The sequence below is a fragment of the Ananas comosus genome, linkage group 17, assembly GCF_001540865.1.
Source record: "Ananas comosus cultivar F153 linkage group 17, ASM154086v1, whole genome shotgun sequence".
NCBI lineage: Eukaryota > Viridiplantae > Streptophyta > Magnoliopsida > Poales > Bromeliaceae > Ananas > Ananas comosus.
Genome location: NC_033637.1, coordinates 5,348,450 through 5,368,105, shown reverse-complemented (window position 1 = coordinate 5,368,105; position 19,656 = coordinate 5,348,450). Strand labels below are relative to the sequence as shown.

Sequence of the window (19,656 nt, the reverse complement as noted above, 5' to 3'; positions counted from 1 at the left end):
TACATTTTTCAGCTAAGTTCATTTCTAAATGAAATAAACGAAGCGGATAGCGTGCTATCTATCTCTCAAAAAAAAAAAAAAAGAAAAAGATTCTGAACCTCAAAAGCTTCAATAACTTCTAACACTACTCAAACACTATTTTATCAATAAAGCTGCATCTTACGACATGACCTAACTAGTCCTTTATTATCTACCATTATTCATTTCTATCCACATGTGGGCCAACATTTTGTTATCAAATTCTAAATCTACCTAACTCGATCCCACCATGCCAAACTCATCGTAACTAATCCAATCCAAGCTAACTCGATTGGCTGAAATCTGACCTACTATAACTTAGATGTCAAACCATTTTTGAATTTTCTTTTTGGCTAAATTATAGAAAACTCCTTTAATAAAACCTACTTTTTCACTTTTTCCTCTTCTGTAATTTAAAATTTTATACTTTATCTTTTTAAAAAATAAAAAATATTCACTTCGAATTCCGCCGCTAGTATTCCGCCTATATCCTATTATTATACATATTTTATACCCGAAATACCCCTCTCAGCAGCGCCGCCTCCCTCCCCAGTGACGACGACGTCGGCCGTGCTGCCTCGCCCTCGTATCTCTCCGTCCACGCCCACACTCATTCCCTCACCTCCTCTGCCGTCTCACCCTCGCTCACCCTCTATCCGTGCCAACCCCGACCTCTTCGGCGGAGAGAGTGCAAGAGGAGCAAAGAGAGCAGGTGGAGTTACCGGAGTCAGAGTTGGGCTCGAGGGAGGCACAAAGGACGAAGGTGGAGGGGCTGCGGATTAAAAAGGCTTATGGAGAAGATGAAGATGGAGAGGGCATTTTTGTCATTTTGTCAATATAGTTAATACCGTATCTTCTTGAATATTTTTTATTCTTTAAAAGAATAAATTGTAGGTTTTTTAATGACCGAAGGAGAAAGTGAAAATGTGAGTTTTGACTTGGTAGGTTTTTTGTAATTCAGTCTTTTCTTTTTAAAGAACATTCAAAAGAATGTGAATATTTTAACCAAATGAGTGTGATCTAAGTGCCCGCATTTAGCAGTAGATTAATAAATTTGGTAAACATTCATCGATTAATTATTAAAAGATAACAAAAACTATACTTAACTGAAGACTGAAGTTGAAATATCTCATGGAAATCATCATCAAACAATTATCACTATAATAGTTTTTTGGTTTGAGGCCCTCTTAACTTTTGTAATAATTCTAATAATTTTTTAGTAATTAATAACTAATAGAGTTATTAATTTGATAGACTATTAACTTAAGTACTACCCAAAAAATAAGGGTAAACTTCAAATACCCTTACGTAGTTTCACACTTTCTCACTGTAGCACCCTGTGGTTTAAAGTATATCAAGTTAGCTCTTGTAGTTTCACACTTTCTCGCTTTAGTACCCTGCGGTTTAAAGTGTATCAAGTACCATGTGGTTTCATTTTCCTCTTTTTATTATCCAGTTCACTAATTTTTTTCGTTAAATCAGTAACAAAGTTAAAATTAAGAGGTACTAAAGTGAATATTCGATAAACATAGGTAGGGTATCTAAAGTTTTTTGTGTATAATTTAACGAAATATTAACGGAAGGAAAAAAATCAGTGACAATGTTAAAACTAAAGGGTACAAACAATGTTAAAACTAAAGGGTACAAAAGTAAATATTCGATAAATCTAGGTAGGATATCTTAAGTTTTTTTTATATAATTTAACGAAATATTAACAGAGGAGCCGACGAAAGGAAAAAAATGAAATCACAGGGTACTAAATTGATGCACTTTAAACCACAGGGTACTAAAGTGAGAAAGTGCGAAACCACATGGTACTAAATTGATACACTTTAAACCAGTGTACTAAAGTGAAAAAGTGCGAAACAAGGGGGGTGGTATTTGAAGTTTGTCCAGAAAATTATAATAAAAGCTGAAAGTGTCTCAAGCAGAAAAAGTAAAATTTGAAACCCTACTTCAACTGATACACCAGGTCCAAGCAACTTTCTTCACTCTCCCACTTCTTGCGTTTTTCTGTGTGCGTGTAAAGAGTAAGGAAGAGCATACATACATAGTTATAGGGCTCATGGGAGCTCATGACATGTGCCAACATAAGATTCCATGAGCCTATTTTGTTTTATCCAAACCCGAACGGAGCGAATTTATCTAATACTAAACGGATATCATTACGGTTATGGATATCGAAAATAAAAATCCGACGAATAAGAATTCGGATATAGATTTTGACTATACCTGATCCAAAACTGACCCCAACCTGAATTTATTTTACATTATAAATAATATGTATATATAAAAATTTAATGTTATATTTGAATTTGTATTTTAAAAATTTAGATTTAATGTAATATATTTTGAAGTATTGAAAAGAGAAATAATTGTTCCGGATTCGGATTTTTGGGTTCGGGTCCGGGTTCGGATTTTGATTTGGAGTCGGGTTCGGGTTCGGATTTTTGAAAATCTATCCGAATCCGACCTGTTGACATCCTTAAATGTAGCTATAAAAAAGAAATATCTATAGAATGAATAGGATATAAAATTTACACTCCAGAAAAGTGTATAGGTAACATTTTTCTAAAACTAACACTAAAATACCATTTGGTTCAAAGTTTGTAATATTTCTGGAATGTTGTATATTTTATATTCATTATAAGAAGTTTGTTATTAATTTATCAAGCCAATTGGATTAGAAGGTTATTAAGAACTTGCATATTCTTATTAATGGTTTACTAATGATTCTCCTCAAGCTTGTAAAATTCATAGTACAATCTAGTAGTCCCACGTAGAGATGTCAATGGGTATGGATATCCGAAATTTTATCCGAACCCGAATCCGAATGAAACGGATGTACCCGATGGATATAGATTTTTGGTAGGGTTCGGGTTCGGGTTCGGGTTTGGGTCTCAGGTTTGGAGTCGAGTTCGGGTTCGGGTTCGGGTTTTTAAAAATCCGCCCCGAATCCGACCTGTTGACATCTCTAGTCCCACGATCTAGAACTCTATAATGGTTCTTCCACTATTTACATTAATGTTTTTACAGCTATTCAACTTGAGTTGAATAATAATAATTTGAATATTTTCAATAGAAAAAATATAAAATATAGAGGCTTGCTAAAAATTACAAACCGTGAACCAAACAGACCGTAAATATAAATTAGGTTAAAATAAAATAAAAAAAATCTGTAAATACCTATTTTTTCACTTTCTTCTCTAACTCTCAAAAACCTACATTTTGCTATAAATGGTGAAGATGAAATGATCAAATTATTCATACTTGTTTATAAGAAAAAATTATTTTAGCATATTTTTATTATTTTTACGGATTTTTTTTTGTAAAAAATATAAGAAATGAACAGAAAAGCGACGGAATTCCGACGGAGAGGAGCTAAATTCATCAACTTGAAATTTGGCAGGGTGAAACATAGACTTTTGAAAATTAGAGAGAAAAAATAAAAAATAGAGTATTTATACAAAGTTTTTTGTATTTTTAGCCAATAAATTAGGCTAAATTATAGAAAATTTTCTTATAAATATTCCTTTTTTTCACTTTTCCTCCGTAACTTTTAAAAACATATATTTCGCTCACCAACATTTCAAGTTATTACATTTAGGCCCAACTCCCATCAGAGTTCATCACTATTTCGTTCATTTCTTATAATTTATATCGAAAATACTCTTCAAAATAACAAAAAATATATTAAAAATTATTTTTTTTATAAAAGAAGTAAAGGTAATTTGATCATTTTACCCTCTCCATTAATGTTGTATTTTTCCTAAAAATATTTCTAAAATTTAGCAGAGCAAAATATAAATTTTTGATAGCCAAAAAGAAAAAAAATAAAAAGTAGATATTTATAGAAGAGTCTTCTATATTTTGAGTAGAGCTATTATGTTATCGAAAACATAGAGAATTCCATATTTTCGATTTTTTGACCCTTCGATCAACCCCTTTGATTATTTCTAACCTTTAGATTAATACTATTATTCTGTGGGGACCATTCAACTCCAGAGATACTACTCAATCTTAGGCTTCGTTTGGGATTGCGGGGAGATTGCGTTACGTGCGGTAGGAGATTGCGTTACGTGCGTTGAGAAAGTATGTTGAAAAATTACCCTGTTTGTTTTTGTACGTAATATTGCGTTCCGCATATCGCGATAAATCGGTTACAATATATTTTCTACGGTCCCATCGGAGAACGCAGAAGCATATCCCTATATGTTTTTTCCTCAACTCTATTTTATCTAATAGCGTTTGATAGGCCTCATTACCAAACTAAGTCGTAGAGAGAATCGTAATCATCTCAACCATACAATTCTTAATTTAAGAATTAAAAAACCGAAAGTATCAAATTCTCTGTACTTTGGATAGCATAATATTAATATCTCATCACCTATATTTTAGCCAATAAATAAATGACTATGCAATTTAGGGTGGATAAGATCAAACTGTAAAATGTTGGGGTCGGGGGGGACAAAATGGTCAAAAAGGGTAAAAAGTATCCCCTCTTCGTCTCTGAGCCGCGAAACTAAACGACGAATCTCGCGCTGCGTTCGCTTCTGCGTCTCTTTCATTACAGTTTACTCTCTCCTCTTCTTCTTCTTCTTCTTCTTCTTCTCCTTCCTCTGACGCTCTCGCACTATTATAGTACAAACCCTACTACCACCATTAACGAGGGCGGCGAAGAGAGGGAGAGAGATGGAGGCGGCGGAGAGGCACCAGGGAGGAGGGTGCATGGCGATGCCCACGCTCCCCTCCGCTTCGATCTCGAGGTGCGCTCATGGTGGCGCCGCCGCCGCCGCCGCCGCCTCTACGAACTCAGGCAAATCCTATTTGCTTCTCTTTTAATCCCCTTTCTCTTCTCTAATTCGCTGCTCTCTGCGCTAAGCTCCATTTTTCCGCGATTTTTTCGGATTTGTTTTGACGTGAAAATTCTCTTTTTTCGCTTTATTTTTGTTCCTTGCGCCGTTTGAACCTCGCAATGTGTGCTACAGTAATGAATCTGGATGTGATTTCTAGTGGAAGAGGACGAAGTTGGATAGTTTGTATGCTTTCCTATTTGGTTTCTTTAGATTTTACTCCTATTCTGGGATTTTTTTTTTTTTTTTTTTGTTAGGTTGTAAAAAGAATTTAACCTTGGAATAATGCCTCATCGAATCCTTTATGTTTGGTGGGAGATTTGGGATTCACGCATTGGAGCTGTGTGATCTTTTCTAAAAGATCTGGTAATTAATTACAAAAGTTTGGTGGGAAATCAAGGGGAGTAGTTCGTATATGTGTGTATTTAATTACTATACCTTCAACATTGAGAGTGTGACATGAGTTGGGTGAACTACAAACTACTTTTTATATATTTTTTTTTATATATTTTTTTAGATTATGATCTTCGTAACTAGAACAAGTTTAGTGATGAAATTTATATTCTTGCCCTGGTTACTATTGTTCATCAATACTCTGCAGGGTTATAGCCCATTTGATGGTACTCTCTTGTTGTAGAAGCATCTGAAACTAATTTGAAGTGCCAAGTTGGTTATTTTGGTCCTCTTAATCATGTCGGAGAACCGAAATGGAAATAGCGCATTACAGGAAAGATTAGTTGGTTGGCTCATCACTGTCTCTTAAACTGTTTATATATTTTTCATCATTTTGCGGTAATTCCTTTGGGTGGTTGTTGCGAAGTCCCAACCAAAATAATATTCGAGTCCTTGTTGGTACAATAGGCCATCGACGATGTGGAGTTGTGAGCTGACTCAGTTTTTTTTACCTTTTTTTGCGTCAATTTAGGTGAATTAATGAACAGTTTTACTTACAAGAGCCTCTTTGTCGTATTTATATGATATTTTGTACTTCAACTGTGGATGGTTATCTTCTTTTGATGCTTTAGTTTACCGATAATTGACAACTCATCGGTGGGAATTCCCATTGGTTGAAAGGAAATTTGTATCGTTTATCTTTCAGATGAAGCAACATGTGGGTCACCAAGATGGATAGGGAAAAGTCTTTCTTGTGTATGTATCAAGCGAAAAGGAACCTATGAGCGCATTTGCATGAATCTTACACCATTACAGGTAGTGGGTTGCTTGGTGGATTTATTATACAGAGTTTGGTATTAAGAACTCCTCAGTAATTATATTTGCTATCTTCCATTTTCTTTCGTTTTTTTTTTTTTTTAAATGCTACCTATGAAATATGGAGTTTTTCATTAGGTCTTTGTGATTTCTTTTCACCCAAAAAATTAGTATAGGGCTTTTGTTGATATCAGATGGCCTCCACTATTTTTCTAATTTGGAAAAGTCTAATCTTTTTCTTAAAAGAATGTTTGGAATACTAACAAAATGAAAACTAAACAACTTTCTTGCATTTTCTAGAGAGCTCATAAGGGGTGTTTGGTTCCTTGGAAATGCTGCAAAACCGTTTTCCTGGGAAAAAAAATTTCCATGGAAAACTTCAATTTTAAAAGTCTTCGTTTTCCGGATAAAAAATCTGGAAAATGTAAATAAGCTTTCCATGAAATCCGACAAAATAATTTCCAGAGAAACTATTTTTCCCGGGGACCAAACAGCCAGAAAACTATTTTATGTTTCCAGTGAACCAAACATCCCCTAAGCTCCAATGGCTATTAATTTCAAATTTTAAATTTTGAAATGACACTTTCCTTGCTTATATGGCTCTTCATTATCGTGTTCAACTACTAACTAGGCTCATTTTCTATAAATGCCTTGGCTTATTATTTAGCAAATCCTTATGTCATTTCCCAATTGTTGATGATTCACAGGAGGAAAGGCTACAAAGGTTGAAGCACCGTATGAGGGTCTACTTTGATGCTTCTAGGCAAGATCATCAGGTTATTTCTTCTTGATAGATATATTTGTATATTTTAAAGTACATTTGTAGTTCATTGTATGTAAAATCATTGATGGAAATAGAGCATCAGGCCCTTAGTGCTATATTTCTTGAGCTCTCTCTCTCAGTTAAATCAATACAGGCCAGGCTACCCCTAATTAATTTAATTTTTAATTAATCTTAGCTTTTATAAAAATTATGTGTTGCATTTGGAGGAGCACATCAGCATCAAATGCCACCGAAGCATGAAAATGACATCTATGACCCTTACTAAGCCTTCGGGAGAGAACCTTTTTCGCACTAACTAAGAGAAATATAAATTTAGTTACTGTTTATGTAGTAGCATCCTAAATTTCTCATATTAATACCTAGTTTACACCGAATCTGTTGTATAAGGTTCTTATGTGTACTATTATACTATTGTCGATAGGGAGCTCTGAGAGCTCTTTGGCATGCCACATACCCGGATCAAGAGCTCCACGGTTTGGTATCCGATCAATGGAAGGAGATGGGATGGCAGGGGAGGGACCCATCGACTGACTTTAGGTAATGAACCTAATTTATTTTAATAATTGGGGCAGGAAAATGGTAATTTCCTCTTGGATCTTTTGATATTGTGAGGGGTCTTTTGCATTTTCGAACAGGGGTGCTGGATTCATTTCACTAGAGAACCTACTCTTCTTCGCAAAGACATTTTCAGTAAGAGATATTATTGGTTCCCCCTGCTCTTTTCTGTGATTGCTTTCTTTGGCCATTTGAGGAATAATGTTGTAATTGATATTTTTTGCGGAACAACAATTTTGTCCTCGTTAATGTTTCATAGATTGATTTTCTTTTCTTTTCTTTTCCCTTCTCTTTTTGAGTATTGCACTTTCTAAATTAGAATTTACTGCTCCATTTGCAGACATCATTTCAAAGGCTGTTGAAGAAACAAGGTGGGCAGCGAGCTACATGGGAGTACCCATTTGCTGTTGCGGGAGTTAATATCACATTCATGATTATGCAAATGCTAGATCTCCAATCTAGTAAGTGTTGCATATTCCAACATGTTCATATCATCCGATTCAACTCATTTTTAGTTCATCATTGGACTGCAAACGATCTCGAAAGATTTCTTGAATCATTTAAATTGCATTTTGGGTAATAACTGACTGATAATCACTTTAAAATGGTCTGCACTAAGAATTATAGGTCTACCTGCCAGTGTCATCATTAAAATCAATTTTTTTTATGTCTGCGCCTATGAATCCTTTAGCCAACTATAACTAAATATTTACGCTAAATATTATCATAGTCCTGTCTCTATTTCTTTAAAATGATTTGAAAACAATAGTAGTAACTGCTTTCTCTCTTTGATCCAATCTGTTTAGTAGAAAAAACCAACACTAGACGGCGATAATGGTTCCTCAGGATCTTCTCTGATTAACAATGATAGTGACTTACTTGGTTCATTTTGTACTGGCATTAACTTGTATACTCACTGCAATTCCTTGCATATTTTTTTTAAATTTTTTCTGTAACTCAATTCCGGTGAAACCTATTCAGCATACCTTGTTGTGCTTCGGTCAAAATCAACTGTTTTATAGATTCAAATCAGCATACACTTTTAATGTAATGCGCAGCTACGAAGTTCATTATTTCTATTAAGTTCTTATACTGATCTAGGAATGATATGTTTGCAGCAAAACCGAGAACCTTTGTCAGAGCCGTTTTTGTCCAGATGCTTTCTGGTTAGATAGTAACTGCACCTCAAATCTAAGTTGTTGCCTTGACATTAGAAGGATTTTTCTTTTCTTTTCTTTTCTTTTTTGTTAATTTCACCTATTAATGTTTTAACAGAAGATGAATGGGCATTCGACTTGCTCTATTGCGTCGCGTTCGTCGTTATGGACAAGCAATGGCTGGAGAAGAATGCTTCTTACATGGAATTCAATGTATAGTCCTCTTTGTAACCTTCGTCAGCTTTATCTTTGCCATATATGCTCGATTCTTCGGTTCGAAGAGCATGAGATGTTTTGTTTTCTTTTTTCAATACTTTTAGGACGTGCTGCGATCGACCCGTGCGCAGCTGGAGAGGGAACTACTGCTCGACGACGTGATGCGAATAGAAGACATGCCTTCATATGGCCTTCTCTGCTAGCATTTGTGGGCAGCAGAAATGATAATAGAAAATTCAGGTTTAGAGGGCTGATAATTACAGTTGTACAGTCTCCTCTTTTTGTTTATTTGGTGTTCTTTTCTTGTCCACGTTACGTTGCTTTGAAAATTTGCGTGTTACTACTCATAGGGATGTCGATGGGTACAGATACCTGAAATTTTATATGAACCCGAACCTGAGCGGAGCAGATTTATCTGATGCTAAACAGATTTAGTTTCAAATACGGATATAAAAAATGAAAATCTGACGGATTTGAATTCCGGTATGAATTTTATCAGTATCCGACTCGAACCTGAACCGAATTGATTTTATATTATATAGCATATATATATATAAATGTTTGATGTTATATTTGAATTTGAAATATGGTAAAGAAAATTATTCCAGGTTTGGGTTTTCTGGGTTCGATTTTTGGATTTTTTGTCGGGTTTGGGTTTGATATGAATTTTTAAAATCTGTCATATGCGAATTCGGATTTCAGATTTGATAGTCGGTTTGAATTTAGGTTTTTGAATCCAACCTATTGACATCCCTAGTTACTCATAACATGGTGCTTTTATTTGGAGAAGTGGAGTAAAGCCAGAATTCTTGCGGCCGTCTCCTTCTGCTTCGCTTACGTATAGACGTTTCACGTTTGGCATCATTAAATACGCTGTAGCCTATTTGAACATTGTAAAAATTGAATTTCATAATTTTAAGATCACATTTGCGTTGCCTTAAATTCACCCTATATTTATTTCGGAACTGAATGCTAGATAAATGACATCGTAAAGTTATGAAAATAAAGTGGAATCTACGATTTCTAAACAATCAAAGTGAGCTTTATATCCTGCATTTCGCGGAGGGCATGTTTGATCTGATGTACTTACAGTTTTGTTGTTTGTTTTGATGAAATACAACATAATTGCACCGACCGTCTCTAGCGCAAGTGGCAAATAGCTTGATGGTTAGTACCCAAAGTCTCAAGTTCGAATTCTAATTGATTCACATTTTTAACTAAGTTTATTTCTAAATGAAATAAACGAAATGGATAACATACTACCTGCCTCTAAAAAAAAAAAAGAAATACAACATAATTGCAAATTTCAAATGACCCTCTTTTTCTTCTGCAAATGAGTTCCATGTCTAGAGGACAGTCATCTTCTTATACTCTGTACGCATTCACCCAAGAGTAATAAATAAATACATTAATCAAAGTTTCATTAAAACAAATAACAGATGTCACAGAATCTGACATTCAATACTATTGCCTTCATTAAATCAAACAAGTGATAGAAAATTTTGAGTTCGGACAAACGCAATTGCCACTGTACTCCACTTTCATCTACACAAAACTTTCTTCAAACCAAGCCCTAATCTACCAGAAATTTGCTTGCAGAACCCTGTGATTTGCAGATACTCGGAAAGGTCGAATTCGCTAATAATCTGAAAGAAACTTGCCGGACTAGTTCTCAAAGTGTTCACAGCAAAATTATCTGACATCAAAGAGTCATATGATTGCAGGCGTAATTCTCGAAAGCAACAATTTCATACAAAATTCATGAATGTTTGCTCATCAGAACGAGTCTGGCACTGTCGGCCTTGCCTACGGTGCTGACAAAATATCAGCACAATGCGATTACTATCCCAATAGCACGACTCGAAATTCTTTTTTCTCCAAACTAGCAAGCAACTACATCAATAAAGTGAAAAAATTTGATAAAGATATACTAAAAACAATTAGAAGATGCTAGTGCCAAAGAAAATAAATATTTCATGCTAAAACGTGACGGCACAAAGCTTTATTTGTCAATGGCACACATAGGAATGGCACGGCACGGCAAGCATTGTGCCGTACCGTGTCGGCAAGTGCTCAGCACAATCTCGTGTCGGCAAGTTCTCAACAGTATCCTATGTCACGGTACTTAAATTCTTAGCTTTCAAATTATGAACTCTAATCCAACCGTATTTTGAATGATAGAAGGAACACAATTAGTTCTCTTTTCTTTCCCTTTCTTTATCCTCTTGTCGTTCCGTAATCCTCAATCGAGGCAATGAATATGTTGCAACAGCCCATCCCATATCTTGATGTGGCATTCTCTCACACATCCTATTGAAGCATATAGTTGGATGCAGTGTTTCACTCACTCATCCTATTGAAGCATATGAACTAGAGAGTCAAGTTAACTATCACCATCCACAGAGCTCCAACCTGCAACTTTCTTCAATTGCCCATCCCTCAGCACTTTCCTCGACCTCACAACATCTTCCCACCTCCCCACCTCCGCATACATATTAGACAACACAACATAAACCCCATGATTATCAGGCTCCACCTTAAGAATCTCCTTCACCACCCTCTCCGCAATCGCTATATTCCCATAATTCTTACAAGCATTAAGCAAAGCACCCCAAACCACGACATCGGCTCCCCATCTCATTCCGTTTATCAACTCCTCTGCCTCTTCTAATCTCCCGCTTCTTCCGAGAAGATCGACCATGCATCCAAAATGCTGAATTTTCGGCTCCACACCATAATCCTCCTCCATCGAACCAAAAACCCTTCGACCCAATTCGAGCAAACCGCCATTGCAACAAGCCGATAGCACGCCCACAAAAGTTACATCATTTGGCTGGAACTTCAACCTCTTCATCTCCCAAAACAGCTCAATAGCTTCAGTCGCATGGCCGTGATGAGCCAAGCCACAAATTACCGCGTTCCATGTCGCAGTGTTTCTCTCCGGCATTTCCTCGAACACTTTCAGCGCATCAAAAATGGCTCCGTTTTTCGCATACATATCCACTAACGCAGTTCCAAGGATCACTCCCACTTCAATCCCCTTCTCTCTTATAAATACATGTATCTGTTTCCCCAATTCCAACCCGCCCGATCGAGTGCAAGCGGAAAGGACCGACGACAGAGTCGCGTCACACGGTTCGATGCCAAACTGTACCATCTGATCAAAAAGCCACAGGGCCTCGTCGGACTGCGAATTCTGAGCGTACCCGCTAATAATCGTGGTCCAAAGAATCAAATTTCTTTCAGGAGTTTCATCGAACAGTCGGTGGGCACTGCCGAGAAGCCCGCAGGAAGCATAACACCGGACCAATCCGTTAACCACATACAAATCTAAATCCAACCCATGTTTGAAAACGTGGGTATGGATTTGCGCGACGACTGATTTCGAACAGCAAGCGTTAGCACAGGCCTTGAGGAGGAAGGGGAAGGTGTGCTTACCGGGGAGCAGGGAGCCGACGCGGCGGGCGCGCGCGTAGAGGAGGAGCGCGGCGGAGGGATCGGGGCCTGCGGCGAGGGCGCGGAGGAGTGTGTTGAGCATGAAGGAGTTGGGGGCTAGGGTTTGGCGGAAGAGGAGGGCGGCGTAGGGGAGGTCGCCGGAGGGGGAGAGCGCGGCGAAGGAGAGGAGGCGGCTCGCGGCGTAGGCGTCGTGGACGCGGCCGGAGACGACCATCTGGGCGTGGACTTGCTTGAGCTCGGACATGGAGGAGCACCGGTCGGCGAGGAGGGAGAGGGGCTTGGAGTAGGGGTTGGGAGGAAGAAGAAGAAGACGAAGAGGAGGATTAGGGTTAGGATTAGGGTTAGGGTTAGGGTGGAGGGAGTGGCTAATTAAAACAAAAAATATGGGTATATAAAAAACTTCTGAAATTCTTTATATACCCATTTTTTTTATTTCAAATATACGCTGTGTATATTTCTACATTATTCAAAAATTAGGATAATATTCAAAAATTAGGATAATTATTTATATACCACTCAAAACTTCTGAAATTTTTTATATACCCATATTTTTTGTTTTAATTATACACTGTGTATATTTCTACGTTATTCAAAAATTAGGATAATTATTTATATACCTCTAAAAACTTCTGAAATTTTTTATACACCGATATTTTTTTGAGTAATACTTCTATACTTTTTTTTTTTTGTTACCGTTCATTCACGCGTATTCAACGACTCAGATTTAATTTTTTTTAAATTGTGACCTGCAATAGCAGGTCACTTTGGGAGAGGTACCGGTTACCAGGTACCTCAAAAAAGAATATTTTTGTCTTTTAATACATGGGCAATTTAGTCATTTTACATCTACTATATTTTCAAAATTTTTATTTTTTCTTTGTTTCCTTTTGCTCTCTCTATCTTTCCTTTCATAATTTGACATTTCATATAAGGAAAATTTCAAATGATTTGACAATATGATCATTGAATTTAAACTTTAAATAGTAATATAAAATTTCTCTAATTTAAATTTCACTTTTAAATTTAAAATTTAATATTATATTCAAATTTATATTTTAAAAATTTAAGTTTCATATAAATACTTTGAAATATGGTAAACAGAAATGACTGTATGAATTCTAGTATTTTGGTTTAGATTTGATTTTGGGTTTCGAAAAATTTGTCAGTTTTGAATTTGGATATAGATTTTTGAAATCCGTCGAGTTCGGAAATAAGTTTTGTGATTATTAGTCAGAATCGAATTCAAATTTCTAACTATTTTTTTTCTCACCAATAATTCTAATCTTTTTAATTTATATGTTTAAAATTATATTTAAAATATTTCTTAGCTCTAACAGTTAAATTATTATTCTGTTTAAAATATTTATTATCTTTACCGGTTCCAAATTGTTCTTAATGTTATTCGGTTCAATAGGTTAAAATCANACAAAGTGCTATTTGAGTAGAGATGCCCAAAGAACTTAAAACTTTTTCATTAATTCCTTGCAGCAGCGTCTTGCTGCAGCAGAAGTTGACCCTTCAAATTAGTGCTTCTGTTTTAGGGCCTAAAAGGTCATTAAAGATTTTGCTAACAGCAAAAGCTGCACACTATTCTTATCCCAGATGCCTGGCTTCTCAAAGTAAAGAAAATATTCTAAAACCTAGGCCGAGGGCCAAGAAACTAAACAAGTAATAAATAAAATCACAGTGCAATCCGCATAGATCCAAGGTTAACGGCAAAGAATAACAGGGGTATACAGTACAACACAGAATAGCATGTAACTAAGAAATGATGATTCCTATGTTCATATCTATAACATTATTACAGGTCAGACTAAAATGTGAGATATGGCTTACCTGTATTCTGTAATCTGGATATTCATGTAATGCCTTCATCAGACAAGGAGTCGCAAGTTTTGCAGTCCACCGAGCAGCGGCAACCATCCCATAGTGCGCATATCCTAAAACTACATCACTAATGCCACCTTCATTTACAACAGTATGGTGGAATGGTACTACTGCTCCAGTTGCAGCTGTCAAGGTATCTCTGATACTATGAGTTCCCCTAATTAATAGCAGAATACATTTTGTGCTTTTGTCAGTTAGAATTGTAAAAGCTGGCTTTAGAATCTGCAGAGATTTCAAGGAAACGCTATCAATATGATGCCTGGTACAAGTCACATATTTGTTTTAAAAAAGAAGATTCATGGCATGGTGTTTTCAACACAAAATATTTCAAACTCCAATAGCTGTAGCAGGGACCACTCACTCCTGCTTTAGGTTCCTGAAGTAGGACATCTTCTACAGAGTAGCCGGTAGCCTCCAAGAATAATGGGAAGGGCTTTTTAGAAAAGTGCCAACAAAGAGTCAACAAATTCAAAAGATATTTTAGCTCCGAAATAACTGAAGCTCCTTTAAGCGGTACACTATCCTTTCCAGCATATATACTAGCTACATGAAAATTCCTCTGCAAAATATAAGAAAAGGGAAAAAGCTGTAAAATAATTAAGAATTCTTTATCATGAAGCAATTCAATTTTGAAAGAGAGGTCAAGAACAGAAAATACTAAAACTGTCAACACAGGCCAACGGTCATTACTATAAAGTGCAAGTTTGACATATGTACCAAACTCAGAGGGGCGAGGTAAGACAGACAACACCATAAAGTTTTCTGTATCTACTTTTGCCTTTGAAGAGAACATAGCAGACAATCAACAACTATCAAGATTGGTGTACAGAAGATTACTAAGTAAAACATCAATAGTAAATTTTAACAAAAATAACTAGAAGTAGCCCCAAAGAATAAGTTGACATATAGCACTGATTATAAGTTTCTAGCCTATTTATCTCTATAAGATTAGCATACTTTCACCTAGAAACCAGGTGTATGAACATTAAACCAGGTAGTACGAAGATCATATATTGACGTTATGCAAAAAATGCAGAAATCACACAAAAATGGAAACAGGATGAACAATGACATCCACAGAAACTATATATATATATATATATATATATATATATATATACAGATGTATATTTTACTGTTTTGATTAAAAAAAATAAAAAAAAAAACTGTAGCATTATTTTACTTTCAACAGAGACATTGTACAGATTATTTATATAAAAAAAAAAATACAGTGCATTTACTAAAAATGTTTAACAAGCTTGCTACAGTAAAATTTATTTATTTTACTTAAAAAAAAAAGGGATTGTTTCAAGTGGGATTTGAATTCTTGTATGGTTAGCTCAACTACTTTATAATAGCAGGCCCTAACCAGCAAGCACAATTTCAATTTTATAATCTATTTTGTTCAATATTTACATATTATCTATTATCTGTTTGTTGCATAAAGAGTATTGACTGCATATATCTATTCAAGATTATTTGATTGAAATCAAACATTTAAATTGTCTGGGACATCTATTTGCTGTTGAATCAAACTCTATTCAACATGATTAAATCTCATGATTTTAAATATTAGTATATCTTGAAAATTGTGGGGGAGCTCTTCTATCAGTTTGATAAATTTTGATATTATAATTGCCCTCATGATTTCATTTTGTTTATCCCAATGTTTAGCTTGTAAATAAAATTGATAAATTTTTAAGACTAACTGTCAGACATATTATGTTGAGACAGAAATTTATTAGATGGTTAACTTTGTATGATATTATTTATTTTAGTTTTGTCAGATCTGATCAGAAATTTTGCAGATTATTTGATGAAAGGCCTCAAGAGGACTATGGTCCTGCTGTCATCGAGGGGGGTGGAATTTTGCCCATAAAAGGCCTTCCTGCAGTGGGAACCCAACCTTTGCGATAGGAGATCCCTTGAAGGAGGTTCAATGTGGTAAAAACAAGCTGCTAGGTTGGCCAAAGAGCACTTTCTACAGTTTATATAGAGGAGTTTTCACTCCAATTCCATCCCTATGGTGAGTAGTACTATGTGTAGTGGATTAGGTTGAGCTGAGAGCTCTTAATGGGATCCAATGCGATAATTTTCGCGAGATGTGACTCTACACACATTCCTGGAGGAAACCACCTATATAAAAATATCCGTATGTGGACGCGGCTATGTGAATGGGCTATATATAGAAACTCTTATGAAAAATCAAGGTACTGTACATGGCCATTAACGTACAGACCCGCGACGGAGAATTCTATACTGTGTGTGTGATAGTTGAAGTCAGGGACAAAGGAACGTAGTTCAAGACCTGGTTCACTCCGATTCCTTCTGATGGAAACTATTTACACTACGTAAGGTTAAGTCCTTAAAGGCACCTTACCTATTGCATAGTATAAACACCCGGTGATTTATTTATTTATTAGTTTTGTTTTCGAGTTTAATTCCTATTTCGAAATTTTGAATTTTGTGGGGGATTGTTGGAGGAAAATTCAAAATCCCTTAATCATTACTATTACTACTTAAATTTCTTAATTACTATTATTATTATTTTAATTGTTATTTATTAATTCTTTTATTCTCATTTATTAGTATTCATTGTTATTTATTTTAATTAATGAGATGGATTAATAGTGGAAACGGTTTCCACTATTGGAATCCTTTGATGATTCCAATGTTCAACCCATTCTCTTTATATATTGGATTATTCCTCTACATACTGTTCATGATATATGAATATTGTAGAGAGAAGTAAAAGAGATGAAATTTTGTTTTACTTTGAGATCCCTTTTTCATAAGTTAATTTTCTTTTGTTTATCGCTGGGTGTTGAAAGAGTCTTCGTCAATCTCCTTCCTTCACTATCGTGCTCGCAGGAGGAGGAATTCCGGTCGTATCTTGGGGTGTTATTTCCGATTAATCCCGCACGTAAGGACGGAAATACGCCTTAGGGCAGTAACTCGCACGCTTCCGGATCAATTAAGTATTTATTTGGATTTAGCGATCATCTGTAAGTTGATTTATTTATTTTCATAATAAAATTTAGTTAGATTTAAATCACAATTAGATTTCTGTGCGGTATTTGTTCCAACAATGTCATTTCGAATTAAACCCAAGTTAAATTTTTTCGAGAGTTAAAAAAATTAAAATATCCTTTTTTTCCTAACTTAATAACAAATAAAAAAATTTGTGATGATAGAAAGGTACATTTGAAAGAGAAAAAAGTCTAAATATTTCTTTTGCTCCTAACTTGAGAGCAAGTACGAAAAATTAGTGACAGCAGAAGAGTATACTTAAAAGAATAAAATTGTAATTTTACATAGATAACGGCTGCTCAAAATAGTTCACTAACAAAATTTAACTATAGAGATATATTTGAAAGAACTTAAAATATTAAACAAATATTTTTTATGTTAGCCTTTTAGGGAGGGTACAAAAGAAATTTTGAAACTTTTCGAAGGTACATAAGCAACTGTCCTTTTGGAATTTCATATAAACCCTTTAAAACCTGCTATTTAGTAATCAGGGGGCCCTAGGCTTAAAATGAAAATCAGAATTCAAATTACAATCAAAATGGATCGAAATGAAAAATAAATAACTGGTAAAATCTCTCCGCATGCTTGATTTAACATAAATATTGAAATTAAAATGATTGTTGTAAAAAGAGATAGAGAAGTTCTCTTTTTATATTTTTGGTAGCTGTAATTTTTGTTGTACAATTTTTTTTCCTTTTTTTTTTTAATTTTGCACATAGTTTCTTAAACTTGAAATTTTGACAATACGGTTTCTAAGTTCCTTTAGTTATACGATTTATTCTTTATCTATTTCTATTTACCTGTAAGGTGTAAAAAATTAACAGTTATTAACAGGTATATACGGTCACGCAAAATAGTTGTAGGTTAAAATATAGCAATATTATTTGAACTATAATATGATTATATTAAGAAAGATGTCTAAATTTTAAATTCTTGATTTTATTAAGTAGTAATTTATTACTTTTGATAAATTAACTTTATAATTTTTTGATGAAATATTGCATAAAATTCAACGGAATAATTTCCTTAGCAAAATCATTTTGTTTAACAAATTTTGATAAAACTTTGTAAAATCAAAACAGGAATAGCGTGTTTTAGGATTTCACAAATACAGTATATTTTATAGAAAATTCTACTTTTACACCTCAAAAGAGAATATAAATTTTACCTCTCTTATTAAAATTTTACAAAACATCTAATAATTTATAATAAAAAAATTGAGATGCATGACCAAAAAGGAATGACGATTTGTGGATAAAGGTCTACTAGTAGCATTGCTCGTATTTCTCATATTTTATATTTGAAGTGCCTAATTAGCACCAAATCATTTGGATTGGGAGCCGAGTGTCACGGCCATAGTTTTTTTTTTTTTTTTCGTAAAGCCCGTGCGGCGCCCGCATTTCTCCTCGAAGATGGACAAGTCTAGCTCTCTATTGCTAGTCTGAAACTTTACGTCCTACGACTAAGTATGCAAAAAAAAAGAAAAGATAGAGGTTTTCTAAAAATAACTAAGTGATTTCAATTACTTAGAAAAAAAAAGATTACAATACACATGATACTCTCTTGTTGTCTTGTCTTCCCTTGGCCTTAGCTAGCGCTCTATTTATAGGCACAAAATATATTGAACCTAGCCTACAATAACTCGCCCACTAAGGAACTCACCCACTATCACATAATAATGAGCCCTCATGAATATAAGATAATTCCAAAAATTGCTCATATCCCTTGAATTTTCGCTGGCAATTATGAAAGTATTAATTGCAACAGTTGCATAACTGTTTATCTTCTATGAAAGATTGTTGGTTTGGTGGGCAAAGTTGGGCCAGAAACTTGGCCTCACTAAAAAATCGCTAAATTCTGAACAGAAAGGTGCCAAAATACTCCCTACCATGAACTACGAAAAAAAAAAGCCTCTCATCCGTGAGTAAGTAGCTACACCATATTATCTACACCACATTTTCTACGTCCCAACCAATCACATCTCTTTTTAAAATATATATAATTTTTTAGAAAATTATGATAGAATAAGTGAACCTTAAAAGCAAATGTGAATAGTCGAAAACAGCGCATCACCCAAGGTTTTAAGTGCCCGTCGGCACGGGTCGTATCCACCGTACCGTACCATGCCAACAAGATACCGGCACAATACAGACCCCGTGCCGATGGCACAGCTCAAAACCCTCTATTATTTAAATTAGTAAGTGATTTCCTCAATAAAGTTCAAAAGATGTGATAAAAGGATATAATAAATAGTTAGAATATTTTGTTGCTAAAAAAAATAAATATTTCATACTATTATGTGTCGACACATAAGAATTTTTTTGATCGGCACGCATCGGCATGGCTCGGCACGCACCGTACTGTACCGTGCCGGCAAGTTTTCGGCACGACCCCGTACCACGACACTTAAATCCTCGGAATCACCCATGTGACTGTCATATTTTGGTTCTCCTCATCAATAGTTTAGAGCCTACTAGTTCAAATCTATAAC

General features: G+C 35.0%; 2 protein-coding genes across 4 annotated transcripts; one reads left to right on the top strand and one right to left on the bottom strand.

The window, feature by feature from the left end:
- On the top strand, positions 4,504–9,290 carry LOC109723597 (ELMO domain-containing protein A). Of its 3 annotated transcripts, none has more exons than XM_020252029.1 (9): positions 4,510–4,834; positions 5,971–6,080; positions 6,788–6,856; positions 7,286–7,401; positions 7,500–7,554; positions 7,760–7,880; positions 8,538–8,585; positions 8,695–8,789; positions 8,897–9,290. In XM_020252029.1, exons 1-9 carry the CDS (start codon positions 4,711–4,713, stop codon positions 8,993–8,995), a joined length of 837 nt encoding a protein of 278 aa, XP_020107618.1. In that variant the 5' UTR covers positions 4,510–4,710; the 3' UTR covers positions 8,996–9,290. The 3 variants fall into 3 exon arrangements, with proteins under 3 accessions (XP_020107620.1, XP_020107618.1, XP_020107621.1); XM_020252032.1 differs by lacking the exon at positions 4,510–4,834 and adding an exon at positions 4,868–5,237; XM_020252031.1 differs by lacking the exon at positions 8,538–8,585 and having other exon boundaries at positions 4,504–4,834.
- Positions 10,174–14,943, bottom strand: LOC109723378 (pentatricopeptide repeat-containing protein At5g56310-like). The gene is made up of 4 exons (XM_020251715.1): positions 14,497–14,943; positions 14,085–14,357; positions 13,821–13,888; positions 10,174–12,613 (listed from the first exon to the last, which is right to left on the bottom strand). Exons 1-4 carry the CDS (start codon positions 14,926–14,928, stop codon positions 11,176–11,178), a joined length of 2,211 nt encoding a protein of 736 aa, XP_020107304.1. The 5' UTR covers positions 14,929–14,943; the 3' UTR covers positions 10,174–11,175.

Coding starts and splice junctions, on each gene's coding strand:
- LOC109723597 (XM_020252029.1), top strand. CDS start 4,711: ATGGAGGCGGCGGAGAGGCACCAGGGAGGAGGGTGCATGGCGATGCCC. Junction 6,081..6,787: donor TGAATCTTACACCATTACAG/GTAGTGGGTTGC, acceptor GATGATTCACAG/GAGGAAAGGCTACAAAGGTT. Junction 7,402..7,499: donor GACCCATCGACTGACTTTAG/GTAATGAACCTA, acceptor ATTTTCGAACAG/GGGTGCTGGATTCATTTCAC.
- LOC109723378 (XM_020251715.1), bottom strand. CDS start 14,928: ATGTTCTCTTCAAAGGCAAAAGTAGATACAGAAAACTTTATGGTGTTG. Junction 14,358..14,496: donor TTCAGGAACCTAAAGCAGGA/GTGAGTGGTCCC, acceptor AAATCTCTGCAG/ATTCTAAAGCCAGCTTTTAC. Junction 13,889..14,084: donor ATCCAGATTACAGAATACAG/GTAAGCCATATC, acceptor CCCTCGGCCTAG/GTTTTAGAATATTTTCTTTA.